The sequence below is a fragment of the Narcine bancroftii genome, chromosome 12 (assembly GCF_036971445.1).
Source record: "Narcine bancroftii isolate sNarBan1 chromosome 12, sNarBan1.hap1, whole genome shotgun sequence".
NCBI classification, from domain to species: Eukaryota; Metazoa; Chordata; class Chondrichthyes; order Torpediniformes; family Narcinidae; genus Narcine; species Narcine bancroftii.
The window spans coordinates 28,303,036-28,315,752 of NC_091480.1; the positions used below are offsets into that span (position 1 = coordinate 28,303,036).

Consider the following 12,717-nt stretch of genomic DNA (forward strand, 5'->3'; position numbering starts at 1 on the left):
GGTGCTCTCATTTCTGAGAGAGAACAGTTGTAGGCTGATGTCTCACTGCGGAAACCTATGAACAAAATCCAAGCAACCCCTTGAGGGAATGCAGCATCGTCTGATGTGATGTCAATGAATGAAGGCTTTAAATGAGTTCACTCTGGACAAACTTTACTCCAACTGTTATCACTAAAACAGCTGATCTTATTCCTATCCTAATGTGATATGTGGGACCTTGCCGTGTATATAGTAAAACTCTTGTTATCTGGAATTCAAGTAATCGGCAGCCTCAAACAACCATCAAAAAAATCCAGGAATATAGATTTTAAAAATTAAAATAAATAAAATAAAATAATAGATTAAAAAATACGCAAATTTAAAATGGTCTTTCTCTGAAGTATCACATAAACCTCTGTAAAAGATGGGAGCAAATATTCAGCCAGTGGAGTGCCTTGGTCGTGTTTTATTCATAGCAGCTGTTTAAATAAAGTTGTGCTTGAATAAAATGGTGTTACCCGGGATGAAGAGCTGGTTGATGCCGCTCGCTGTTGAGATGGTTCTCTGAAAATGTCTCTTTATTCCTGCTTAGTAAGAGCCACCCCAGTCAGAGGCTTTATCTTGTATGATTTTTTTTGGGAGGGGATTATTTATCTATAATGTTATTGTCAATCTTTCGGGCAGCTCCGAGGAGGGGGAGGAACTTGCAGATGCAGCGACGGTTAAATGTTTTCAAAGAATGTGATTGAAAATAAAGTAAAATGGTTTACAGTTTATATATTAATGCAAATTAAGTTTGAAGTACAGTATAGTATTTTTTTCTTTTGTTTTTTAAACTGGTTATTCTTAATGCAGGTGTATTAGTTAGAATATTTCTAAGAGTAAGTCTCAAGCAACTGGAAAATACACTTATTAGGCATCTACCAATCCTCATAGGTGTTGGATACCAGGGGTTTTACTGTAATTTGTTGGCAAACCAATCACAAATTTCTCATTTTAAAATAATAACTATACAGGTACACGATCCTTTATCTGGACATCTAAAATCCGGAAAGCTGCAAAATCTGGCAAGTGGGAAACAGTGGTTGGGGGAAGGGGGAGACTGCCGGGCGGCCGAGGGACCGGCGGCTAGGGGAGACGGCTGGGCGGCCGAGGGACTGTGGTTGGGGAGGCAGCCGAAGGACCGGCGGTCAGGGGAGACAGCCGAAGGACCGACGGTCAGGGGAGACGTCCGGGCGGCCGAAAGTCCACGGTTGGGGGAGACTGCCAGGCGGCCGAGAGACTGGCGGCTGGACGACCGAGGGACTGCAGTTGGGGAAGGCTGCCGGGGGAGACAGCTGGGAGGCCAAGGGACCGCTGTCGGGGGAGACACCCGAGGGACCGGCGGTCGGGGGAGACGTCCGGGTAGCTGAGGGACCGGCGGTCAGGGGAGACGTCCGGGCGACAAGGGACCAGCACTTGGGGGAGGCGGCCTAGGGACCAGTGTTTGGAGGAGCCGGCCGAGGGACCAGCGTTTGGGGGAGGCGGCCGAGCGACCACGGGTGGGGGAGGCAGGCCGGGTGACTGGAAGGGGGTGGGGGTGGATACTGCAGCACAATTCGAGTGGGCTTTCCAAAATCCGGAAAAATCCGAAATTCGGAACACATTGTCCCCCAAGGGTTCCAGATAAAGGATTGTGTACCTGTATTTTTTTTTTAAAAATACTCCTTCAGTGGTTAAAAGGTGCTTTGGGAAGTGTTAGGTTTGAATATAATTAAAAGTTCTTTCTTAGTGAACGTCATTTGATATAGCAGACAATTTAATCTAGAATATTAATATCACTTTCAACATTACAGATAACAGATGGGATGATGATAAAGGGTTGCATGATCTGGCTCATACAAGGTTAGTAAAGCAAGGAAATGGGTTATTGTGCAAATATGGTCCAAGAAAACTGCTATGCACAAAATGTCCCAAGTTCAAGACTTCACATGTGACAATATTAAAACCAATGGCACAAAGTGTTTCATTTGTAGCCCTGGTTATTATTTGCTGTTTTCAATCCTAGACTCTTCGCTAAACAGCAAGAACTGAATTCACCACAAAACTCTAAAGTTCGTTGTGTGCATCAGTTTCTGAATGAAACAATGAGGTAAACCACAGCCCTACTGTGTGATGACTCCAGCTATATGCTTTGACAAAACAAAAAGGAACCGCAATTGAATTGCATGGAATCTTGAATCATCTCATAGAAAGCAAGATTATGGGTGTATATAGCAGTTCATGTTCTGTGTTAGGATTAAATGAGCATGTTTCTGCTCTTGCTGAAGTATTTCAGCTATGTCACTACCATTCTTATGCTTTGACATGAAGTGAATATTTCATCCCAAAGCTTTGACATGAAGTGAATATTTGAGATTCCTACTTTACCCTTCCCTTTTATCAGTGGTAAATGAAGTCCCACTTTCACCACATGAATACTGCAGGCTCTGATATTTACGCCTGTTTTACTTCAGCATTCTTAGAGAAGTCATTTGAGTTCCCCAAGTGGCTCCGCCTGTAAATTTGACACTGGACATGGAATCAGAACCAAACGAAATAAGTAGGCCAGCTCTACTAGTGCTGCATTTGGGAACCAGCTGGTAAAAAGGTCTGATTTGGGAGGCACACCTGGTTTGTATCCATAGCCAGAGCAGGGATGGTGAAGTAGTTCCTCTCTCAGTCATTCCTGGATATCACACAGCTGTAATCATGTCGGCCCATGATTTGTGGAATTTAATCATCCTCCATTTACCACTTTTTGCTGGAGAAATCACCCTGTTAACATGAGGAGATGTTGCTCCTTTTTCTATCAAGAGTGTTCTTGCTGAGTTTGTGGAGACTCATTCTAAGTAGTTGTTCATAGAGTCTGCTGATTAAATGTATTTTACTGTAAAATAAACTATTCCTGCCTAACTTTAGCTGAGAGGTGTCTGCCATTTCACTTCAACTTCCAATTCAGGAACTGCGGTGCAACTGATTTGCTCTTTGCAGTTGTACTTCATTTCCTAACTGCATGCTTGAAGTAAGCTCTTGCTTCTTACGATGGTTTTAGTGTGGTGGGTAAGAGCCATGTGGTTGTGGTGAATAGGAGAGGAACCATTTTTGACTCATGGGGTGGAGAGGTGTTCTTTGCATTAGTTTATACAAGATTTGCATATCATAATTAGTGTTAGATGTTTGCCTTGGCCCTTTCCAAACTTCTACCAACATCTGTAAAAGAAAACCTATCATGGTTAGTGGGAGCTTGTGCATAAAAACAGGTTGCTGCGTCTACAACTATTCCACTGGCTCCTGGTGCCTTGAGAAGCCCTTAATTTGTTGTAAAAATATGTATGAAAGGACCTTATTTAAAATAAAAATTATTTCTTCCCTCTTAACAGCAGCTATCATGATGAGATCCTTCCTTTTTATAGAATGCTGAATGTTTTAGAGAGATTTTGGAAAGACATTTTCCAAACTTTATCAATGATTTTTGAGATTAATATAGAACCTTGTCTATTAATTCCTTTGTTTGGTTTTTCATGTGAGCTGGATACACTTCTGTCTGCAACTCAGGAGAAAGTTTTAGTCTTTACCACACTGATAGCCAGACAAGCAATTTTATTGAAATGGAAAGATGACTCTTCTCCTACCTATTCACAGTGGGTTACATGATGTTATGTCCTATTTAAGCTTGGAGAAAATTAGATAAAATATTAAAGGTAGAAAGTTTCAATTTGTAAAGATGTGGGGCCCATTCATAGAACACGGTCATGATTGGAAGAATTAAGAATTTTGAATGTTCCAGAGGTTCGCTGTCCGATGTCTGGAGGTCACCATCAGATCCACAATTTCCATTTTATTTTACAAAGGTTACCTTGATTAGAGGGAGGGGTCGATTAGATTTAGGTTTAATGGTTTTTTTGTTTGTTTCTTTTTTTAATCAATTTTTATTTGGCTTAACTTGGCAAATATGGGTTTAACATGATTATTATAGATCAATTAATTACATTTCTTATGTGGATCAAGGAACTGTTAAATGTAATTCCATCTTATTTTTGGTACTTTTAAATATATATGAGATGACTTGTTATGTGTTTTCCTTATAAAAAAGAAAAGAAAGAATGCTGAAATCAAATATTTTATTAATTGTTTAGCTAATAACCACAGTTGACTGCTGTTCAATTAAATTTCATTATCAGAGTTAAATATTAGAGCATTTGACTGTGGTGTTTATTAATGACCCTCTCTTGGTGATGTATAAAATGTAACATAAGATATCCAGATGCATCTTGGTTTTTCAAGCAGCAGCAGGCAAGAAGGCTCACTGCAAGTTGTTTCAGCCATGATGGATTTCCAAAAAAATTGTATTTAAAGAAGGCCTTGCTGCAAATAACAAAAATGTTGAAGCTGTACTTTTTCCATCAAGGTATTGTATGCAACCATCCCTTCCCACCCAACTGAATACACCATTGGCTCCTCTGTAAAGAATTGTCAGCCAGATGTGGTACATACTTCAGCAAGCTCAGGACTTCCATGTCGGCCCATTCAACTCCTTGTTCCACCACCAGACTCATCATTGAGCCAAGGGGTTGTCCCTAACTTGTTTCAACGTACTTCAAATCTGGCCCCTTAGCTTTAGCTCTGTTTGATTGAGTAGGGATGCCCTTCCCCCACTTATATATAAAAAAGTTTAACTAAACTTTCCTTTTTTCATGTATATTTGTTATAAATAAATTTATAGTTTAATCTTTAATATTTTGGGAAGTTTTAAATCAACCAATTCCAAACATTTTAAATGGTTCACTCAAAAAGTGTGATATTACACCATCTATTTCAAGCTTAAGTAGCTTTTATTTGTCATTTTAAACCCAACTGCAAATGCAGTGCACAGTAAAAAAAAGACATTCCTCCAAACCATGCTACAAAAAACGACACGAGACTACACAAAAACAGTGTAAGGCAACACAAGACTACACTATTACAACGCGAGACAAAACAAAAAACTACACTGGACTACAACCTACACAATGCTACATAAGATGAATAAAACAGTGCAAACACTACAGTAATTAATAAAAACCTAGGCACGGTCGGAACAAGTTACAATGTAATAGACTCTGGATATTAAAAGTCTGATACCTTGAGTGAAGAAACCGCCACACAGTTTACAATCCATAGGAGCCCAAATGCTTTGACACCTCACCATCCACCACAGGGCCCCGCAATCTAAGACGGTGCAAACACCAGAACCCCTGAACGAGGCACACAATACAGCCGCTGCGGACACCACAACACACCCTCCGCCGAACACGCCACGACGTCCCCGGCAACAAGCGATGCCAAAGGCTGGAGGCCTTGTCCCCACAGCAGAGGCTCAGTTCCCACGGCAGTCAAGGCTGCATAGCTTTGTAGCTTCTTCCCAAAGGTCTGTAATCGCTTGGCGATTTCCACATTGCAACAATGTCTCACGATGCTCTATTGTCCATTTTTTCCAATTAACAATTGTGCATGGCATCTTACTTAAGAAGTTACAGTGGCCCCAGATCCGGAGAGGCCGCTGCGGGCTGCTGCCACGCTGACATCTTGGACCGGATGACTGCACTTCAATTATTATAAAATAGTTACATTGTGAAAGATACAATACAAATACACGTCTTCTTTACGCAATAAGTATTTCTAAAAGGACACATTACGAAATAACAAATTCAGAATTTCAACTTGTTTTTGAAGATAATGTTCTTCCCTACAACATGGATACACATATTCGTAAACACACACTCACTATAATGGATACGTTGTTGAACTAATAATTTAGTGAGTGAGAGTTTAAATCCCTGGATGCCATTCTGAGAAACGTATAAAACTTTAAAGGAATACTGGTGGTATTCCAGGAAGCTGGAGGGAAGCTAATCATAAATATGTTCATTTTTTATTGTCAATTATATTAACCTTGGATTCTGTGTCCCGGTTTTCAGGAACTACCAACAAGGCATATACTCCATGTCCCATTTTCTGAGACTGGTTTTATACCCAACCCCAGCTGGTTCACTCTAGTGTTCATACTGTAGTTTACCCATGGACCCAGTCCAGAGTATATACTATGAAAGGTTAAAAATGGCTGGAGTCCAAAGGGTTAAGGCATCTTCTTTTCCGACTGAGGACTGGCCTCACAGAGACTGCAGTCTCACACCATCAATTTCAGATTTCTTCTGAAATGGCCTCACAAGTCACTCAATTGTACCAAAGCTCATGCCATCCAACGATGCGCCATTAATACCGCCTTCATCAGTGATGCCTGCTCCTCAATAATAAGTCATTAATAAGTGGACAGTGATCCTGGCACCCAGCCCGTCTTTCGGTCACAGTTAAAGGCAGTGATTGCCTCCACTCCCAGACAGCACAGTTGTGCAGTGCTGGGGACTCTGGTGCAGTCCTGGCTTCGGTTGCTATCTGCACCGCATTTGTGGATCCTCCCTGTGACTATGTGCTTCTTCCCACATCCTAAAACCGTGTTAGCCAGATAACTGGCCACAGTAAATTGCCCCCAGAGCTGGTAGGTCGTCGGAAATTCAGGGACCAGATGATGGGCACATGAACAATGAGAAGTTACAAGCAAGTAAACAGGAATAATGGGAATGTTCCAAGAGCTGATGACCTCCTTCTATGCCATGAGGAAATATGATAGCATAACCACATTTGTATAGCAGGCATGACTTGCTCAGACCTCAGCTCCTGGGAGGAAGCCACTATCCCTCGCTCAATTGACGTATTCCAACACATTAAAAATCTCGCTGCTCAATTCATTCGAATAATGATACCTTGATCAACAGCAGGCGTTCTAGAATTGGGCCAGGATTAAAGAAGTCTGTGTGATCTTGCAGGTGGAAAGCAACACTGCCAGAGATGAAACAACTAAAAATGCAAAATTACCTTAGCTTAACTCCAAGGGTATAATTTTGCATTTACATTTTTTTCTCTTAAAATAGTGCTTGTAGTTAAAAAAATTAAGAATTCCCACACCTCACAAACAATGTAAATTGCCTCTGGCTTGTTAGGTGCACCAGCATCAGTTCCTCAAGACCAAAAATAACATGTTTTAAAAACTTATTGATGCAATAATTTCTCTGAGGAAAATAAGCATTGCCAAAAGTCTACTCGTTGCTTCCTTGCAGATATTCTGAGTCTGACAGAACTGAAAGGAATCTGGTCCCTAATGAGGAAGGAACTTTGTAAGCTGAGTTCACATCTTGAAATGGTGAAGTGTTTATCAACAAAAGGCTGGGGTGAATTATAAAATGAGGAAAGGGCAGAATAACAGCTGTCCAAAAGACATTTTGTCCTCAGTTTCTATCAACAACCTTGTGGTTTTTATACACCTTCACAAAGGGAACTGGACTGGGCTTTGGCAAGGGCAAAGATCAGACCTCATAAAGGATGGGTGGTTCAGCAGTCACTGTATGCATTATCAATGTGGTCTCCTCCGCTGCCTTCAATTGCCTGAGGAGGTCAGAGAGGAATTTTCCAGATTCCTTGCCCTCCCCCATTCCTCATTCCAACCTAGGATTTATCTTTCTGCTTTTTATCATTGTCTCAAGACCTGCTTAACTGTGGGGGAAGGGGGTAGGAAATGTCTGATCGTATTGCCGAAGGCATCATCAGTGCAGGGAAATGATGAACCAGCTGGTGTTTTCCAGCCTATCAATAATGTTTGTATTTTTGCACAATATGTAGCAAATTCCAGGCATTCATCCCTCATTTTCCCTGCCCAACTACACAGTATTTCTCCATCAAGAGTTACCTTATCTTTTTGTAGATCTCCAAGTCATCAGTGAAGTTTACAAGAATTGCTGGAAGAAGGGCTCCTCCCATTACTGTCCCCATTCCCAAACATCAGTAGCTGGAAAAATTGGATCCATATGTTGGGAGAAACCTCTTCACAGAATGACAAACTTCACTCTCCCTCCCTTCTACCTGCAGACCCTTCGACAGACAGGGGAAAAAGGTGTTTGAAATCTAAAACCCAAATCCAGCACCTTGCTCGAGAGCTACTTGTCATAATGTCTCCTTGTTGTATGGTTTGGAGATAATGAGATGTTTGACGACTTGCAGTGACCACCTCGTCATGATACCTGCTGAAAACCGGCTCCATAAAACCCTCAAAACTCATCGACAAGGCAAGAGACCAAGCCAAAACTCCCAGTTTGAATGCGCTGACCTGACATTCAAACTTCAGTGTGCAATACGCCACATTGTCCACATGCCACACTCTCAAAGCAATTAGTCCACTCTAAATTCAGACACGGCATTAAATTGCCAGGAGGGCAAAGAAAATGCGTCAAGGACATCCTCAAAGTCTCCATGAACAAACATTCTGCCTGAAGTGTGGTGACCTTGGCTCAAAGTGAAGAAGGAGCATCCGTGGAGGCTCCTGTCTACATCAGGAGCACTAGGAGGCTGGATATAAACAACATTCCTAAACGGTGGAGGGGGGGGGGGATCAGTGGTTAGCGGAGCAATGCAGCGCCAGTGATTGGGACTCGGATCTGAATCCCACGCTGTCTGTAAGGAGTTGGCACATTGTCCCCCATATCTGCACGAGTTTTCCCCAGGGATTCTAGTTTCCTCCCACCGTTCAAATAAACATAGAGAAGGTTCTAGATCAATTGACTGTAATTGGGGGGCATGCGCTCATGGGCCGAAATGGCCTGCTACCATGTTGTATGTGTATGTATGTCTGGTATTACCAAAACACAATTTTTTTTTAACCAAAGCACTGAAGCTAGCTACCCCAGTTATTGACGTGGACTTTCAACTGAGGGAATAAAGATTTGAGGGGAGGGTGTAATGGGGAGGTTGGAGGATAAAGAGAGCATTTCACAATAACCTCTGCATGGGAATTTCTGCAGAAGTCAGTAGAGTATATTAGGCCTTTCTGGAACTTCCTCCTGTCGCACCAAATAATATGCAGAAACATGATTAAAAACAGAAGATTGGTGAACAAACAGAATATGCGTGTGAATACACATATATTAGTTCCAGTATTTCAGTTCTACTGAGACTCAGGGACTTAAGCAATCTTCCACAAGAGTCAGGGGGAAAAAAAGCAGGGATATTTCAGTCCACTGCTCATTGTATCTCTGGTGTCCGAAAACCCCTGTTTTCCATTATTGTCAGTCAGCCAAAAAAAATCTGTAAACTTAAATGCCAAGGATGAGATGATGTATGGTTTAATTGAAGAGCAAAAACACATCCAGGCGCTTTACTCCTTATTACTTCCCAATGATTTGTGAAGGTGAGGTCAGGGTGGATTTTCACTCTAGAGGAGCGAGGTGTTGAGGAACTGGCTGGGAATGTTTCCTTGGGATCAATACAGAAATAGGATCAAATAATGCCCACATTTTAGACACTACCCACACAAAATCCATACCCAAAGTGGATTGCACCAGCAACAATTTCCAGCTGAGATCACACCAGTACAAAATTAGACCAGACACTTTCATGTGCTCCTAACTAGATCCTGATGTTATAGCCATATATATTGACTCCAAGCACATTTCCACCCAAAAAAGCAACATTTTCTCAAAACTCCACATTACAACTTGTGCTGAACAGTCTCGCTGGTCCTGGGAGCATGTCGAGGTAATTTGTTGCTTCTCCCAGTTTTAAAAAAGGGACACAGAAGCATCTTCCATGGTTCACAGCATTTGCTTAAATGAACATATTCTCCTGCAATCAGCTCATTCCATTTCTTCCCCACTCATGACACACCTGGCAGAACCCCTATTACTGTCACCAACAGCATCGATTATGGCCATGACAGGTCACTGAGGGTCAGTTGAAGATCTTGAGGCTGGAGCCAAAGGTAAGCTCATCAACAAAGACCCCATTCCCATAAAGCTTCAGGGACACCAAATCCTGACTGGATTTCTACAATGAACAAAGTATTCACAGGTTCAGATTTTCCATGGCTGTCCAGTTTCGGACGTGTGGAATCTTGCACTGGTGTCCTCCTGGCACACATTTTGGACCCAAATTGTACCTTGAGTAGATGCACACACTCTCTTTCTCATCAATCCTCCTGGTTCAGCCTCAAATACATGTTGCTGTTGTATGGAAACCATATGGAGTGTGTTCTTCTCTAAATGCTGCGCAATATTCTGCAAATGTCCTAATTAGAGCAACTCCCATCAAACATCACTTGGCTCTGACCTTAGTACTTCTTTTCCTAGATATAAACCATCCAAACAGTTCAAACTGGATTTTGACCAATTTGATTATATTTTTAAACAGGGGAGCCAATTTAACATTCACATTAAATGCCACAATGCACCAAAATTACATGCACACTAAATTTCTAGGTACATACAGCTCTCTGCTGAGACAGTTCACAAGGTCCCAGTTCTATATTCAGATAGGGGAATTGAACACAAAGTGCTCAAAGTGTCTTGGGCACCATTCCTCACTAATGCACTCCACAACAGCTATTATGGAGACCTTGCTGTGCTCAAAGAGACTGTTGGCCTTCAGAACAACTTAAAATGAAAAGTGCATAATGAATGTATGCCCCAGGGGGCTATAATCCAAGGGTCCAGCTGCTCTGTATGAGGCCAGGGTAGCTTACTCTCGACATCTGAACTGTAAATGGTAGGAATATAAGATGGCAAGTAGCACTGTTCTGAATTGCAAGCTCAAAATGTGACTGCTTCACAATGCAGATGTAACATTTTCAAAGCTACTATATGAGCATGGTTTATATCATCCTGTATAGTAACCACAGATCAAAACTAAAACCCCTTGTAAATTTTCTCAATCCTAATTCTTTCACATGATCGACTATTCATGGTCTCAATTAGTATCACAAACTATGCTTAAAAAAGGCTGGGTTGAAATTGCTTTAATTAGTTTAAAATGAGGAACATTGAAAAACAGATGGTCTATATTTTTCCTCTCCACTCCTTGCCAATACCAAATGGAGCAACGATGGACTATATCATTTTTTTAAAAAGACTGATAAAACCTTGTGGGCTTTTATCTGTGATCAAATATTGGTCCAATGACATTAAACAGTGTTTGGATGGAAAGAAAGCAGAACCTGCCTTTGACAAATCACAAGTTTGGAACATGGGAAGAACCTAATCTTTGACACAAATCTGGTGAAAAATATTTTGTTTCAAAATCTTAATTGCATAACCTATTTCTTGTTACTGAGGCAAGTACATACGAGATGGGCCTTCAATGGGTTATAGAAAGATGGGCATACATTCAGAGCATGTAACTCTATCTACTCTTTCCATTGTCCACTTTTTTCTTGCAAACCAATTTCGAGCCATAATGCTATTGACTAATATATTGTATCAACAGTAACTTTTTAAAAATACATTTACACTAGTCATTTGAAATTTCTGGTGACATCACAATTCAGGCATCCCAATCCATGATGGGATGACATGTTCCACAAGACAGGCACCCCAACATCTCTTAAAGCGCCATTTTATGCTGTGCTGAGAGACAATCCTCACACTTGCTCAGGAACAATGAGCAAACGCAGAATTACTCCAAAAGAGCCATATTACAAGCAGTGTGAGGAAAGCAGAAATGCTTTTTGTTCATTTTGGCACAGAAACAATCACAAAGAAATTTAAATCCAACTGTAACACTAATCAATGTATTCCATTGAACTGGTTGGTCCAATGGCTCACAATGTATTTACTTCATCAGCTCCCCACCTTCCCCTCTGCCACAAAATGTACGAATGCTGAGACTACAAACATACATGTAGATATTAGATACTTTTCTTTTACATACTCTTCATTTTAGACAAATGAACGGCGGCACAGTTAGTGTAGCAGTTAGCGCAATACTGCTACAGCACTGGCAATCGGGGCCGGGATTCAAATCCCAAGCTGTCTGTAAGGAGTTTGTACGTTCTCCCTGTGTCTGCGCGGGTTTCCTCCGGCTTCTTTCCACTCTTCAAAAATGTACTGTGGTTGTAGGTTAATTGGGCAGCCGGGCTCATGGGCCAAAAGGGCCTGTCTAAATTTAAAATTTAAATTAAAAAAAATCATTCATAAATGAAAATATACCTTGGGACAGCTTTATACAAATTATTGTTATTAAAATGGAGAAGATTTCTGCATTAATTAAGCACTTTGATGTGTTCATTTGGAACAGCACTAAGTATTTCTCACGCAGCACACTATTTTGGGGCGATTTAATGGAATTGCCCATTATACAGGTGAGATGATGTTGATGGAACAGTTAAATCCAAATGCATGAAAAAGAAATCAATGCATTTAAGATCAAATGAAATTCACTCAGACGAACAAAGAAATGGTGCCACAATAAAGGTGAGGTGAGTTAAATTCAACTATGAGTTCAGCTATGAATTCTGCTGGTACTTATAAGGCTTAAACTTGAGGGTAAAAAGTGCTCAAAATGTATAGGGAGAGAGAAGTGCCAGGAATACCTATCCAGAGCCTCACCTGGTAAAACTAATGTGGATCTGGCAAGCCCACTCACCACTCATGCACCCAATTAACTTAAAACAGATATAGTGTCCATTCAAAATTCCAGGCATCCACTGATCCTAGTCTGAGCTACAAGGATATAGGGCAGCACTCCCTCAATTTTGCATCTAGGGTGACATGTATTCAAGTTTTGTGAATAAGCCATCAACCTGGAAATTCTGAAGGTGCAATCAAATGAAGATGACTAACGCCTTTGTAGAAAGGGGCA

At 41.2% G+C, this 12,717-nt stretch overlaps 1 protein-coding gene across 13 annotated transcripts in view; it reads right to left on the reverse strand.

Annotated features, from left to right (window-relative positions):
- The window catches only part of tnrc18 (trinucleotide repeat containing 18), a 174,086-nt gene that overhangs the window by 116,897 nt on the left and 44,472 nt on the right, over positions 1 to 12,717 (reverse strand). For 2 of the 13 annotated variants that reach the window (XM_069905055.1, XM_069905052.1), the window contains exon 1: positions 5,122 to 5,561. The exons of the other annotated variants lie outside the window; for them this stretch is intronic. In XM_069905055.1, coding sequence (XP_069761156.1) covers positions 5,122 to 5,188 — 67 coding nt within the window. In that variant the 5' untranslated portion in view covers positions 5,189 to 5,561. Of the gene's footprint in view, positions 1 to 5,121; positions 5,562 to 12,717 lie in introns of those variants that run through there. 13 annotated transcript variants of the gene reach the window in all.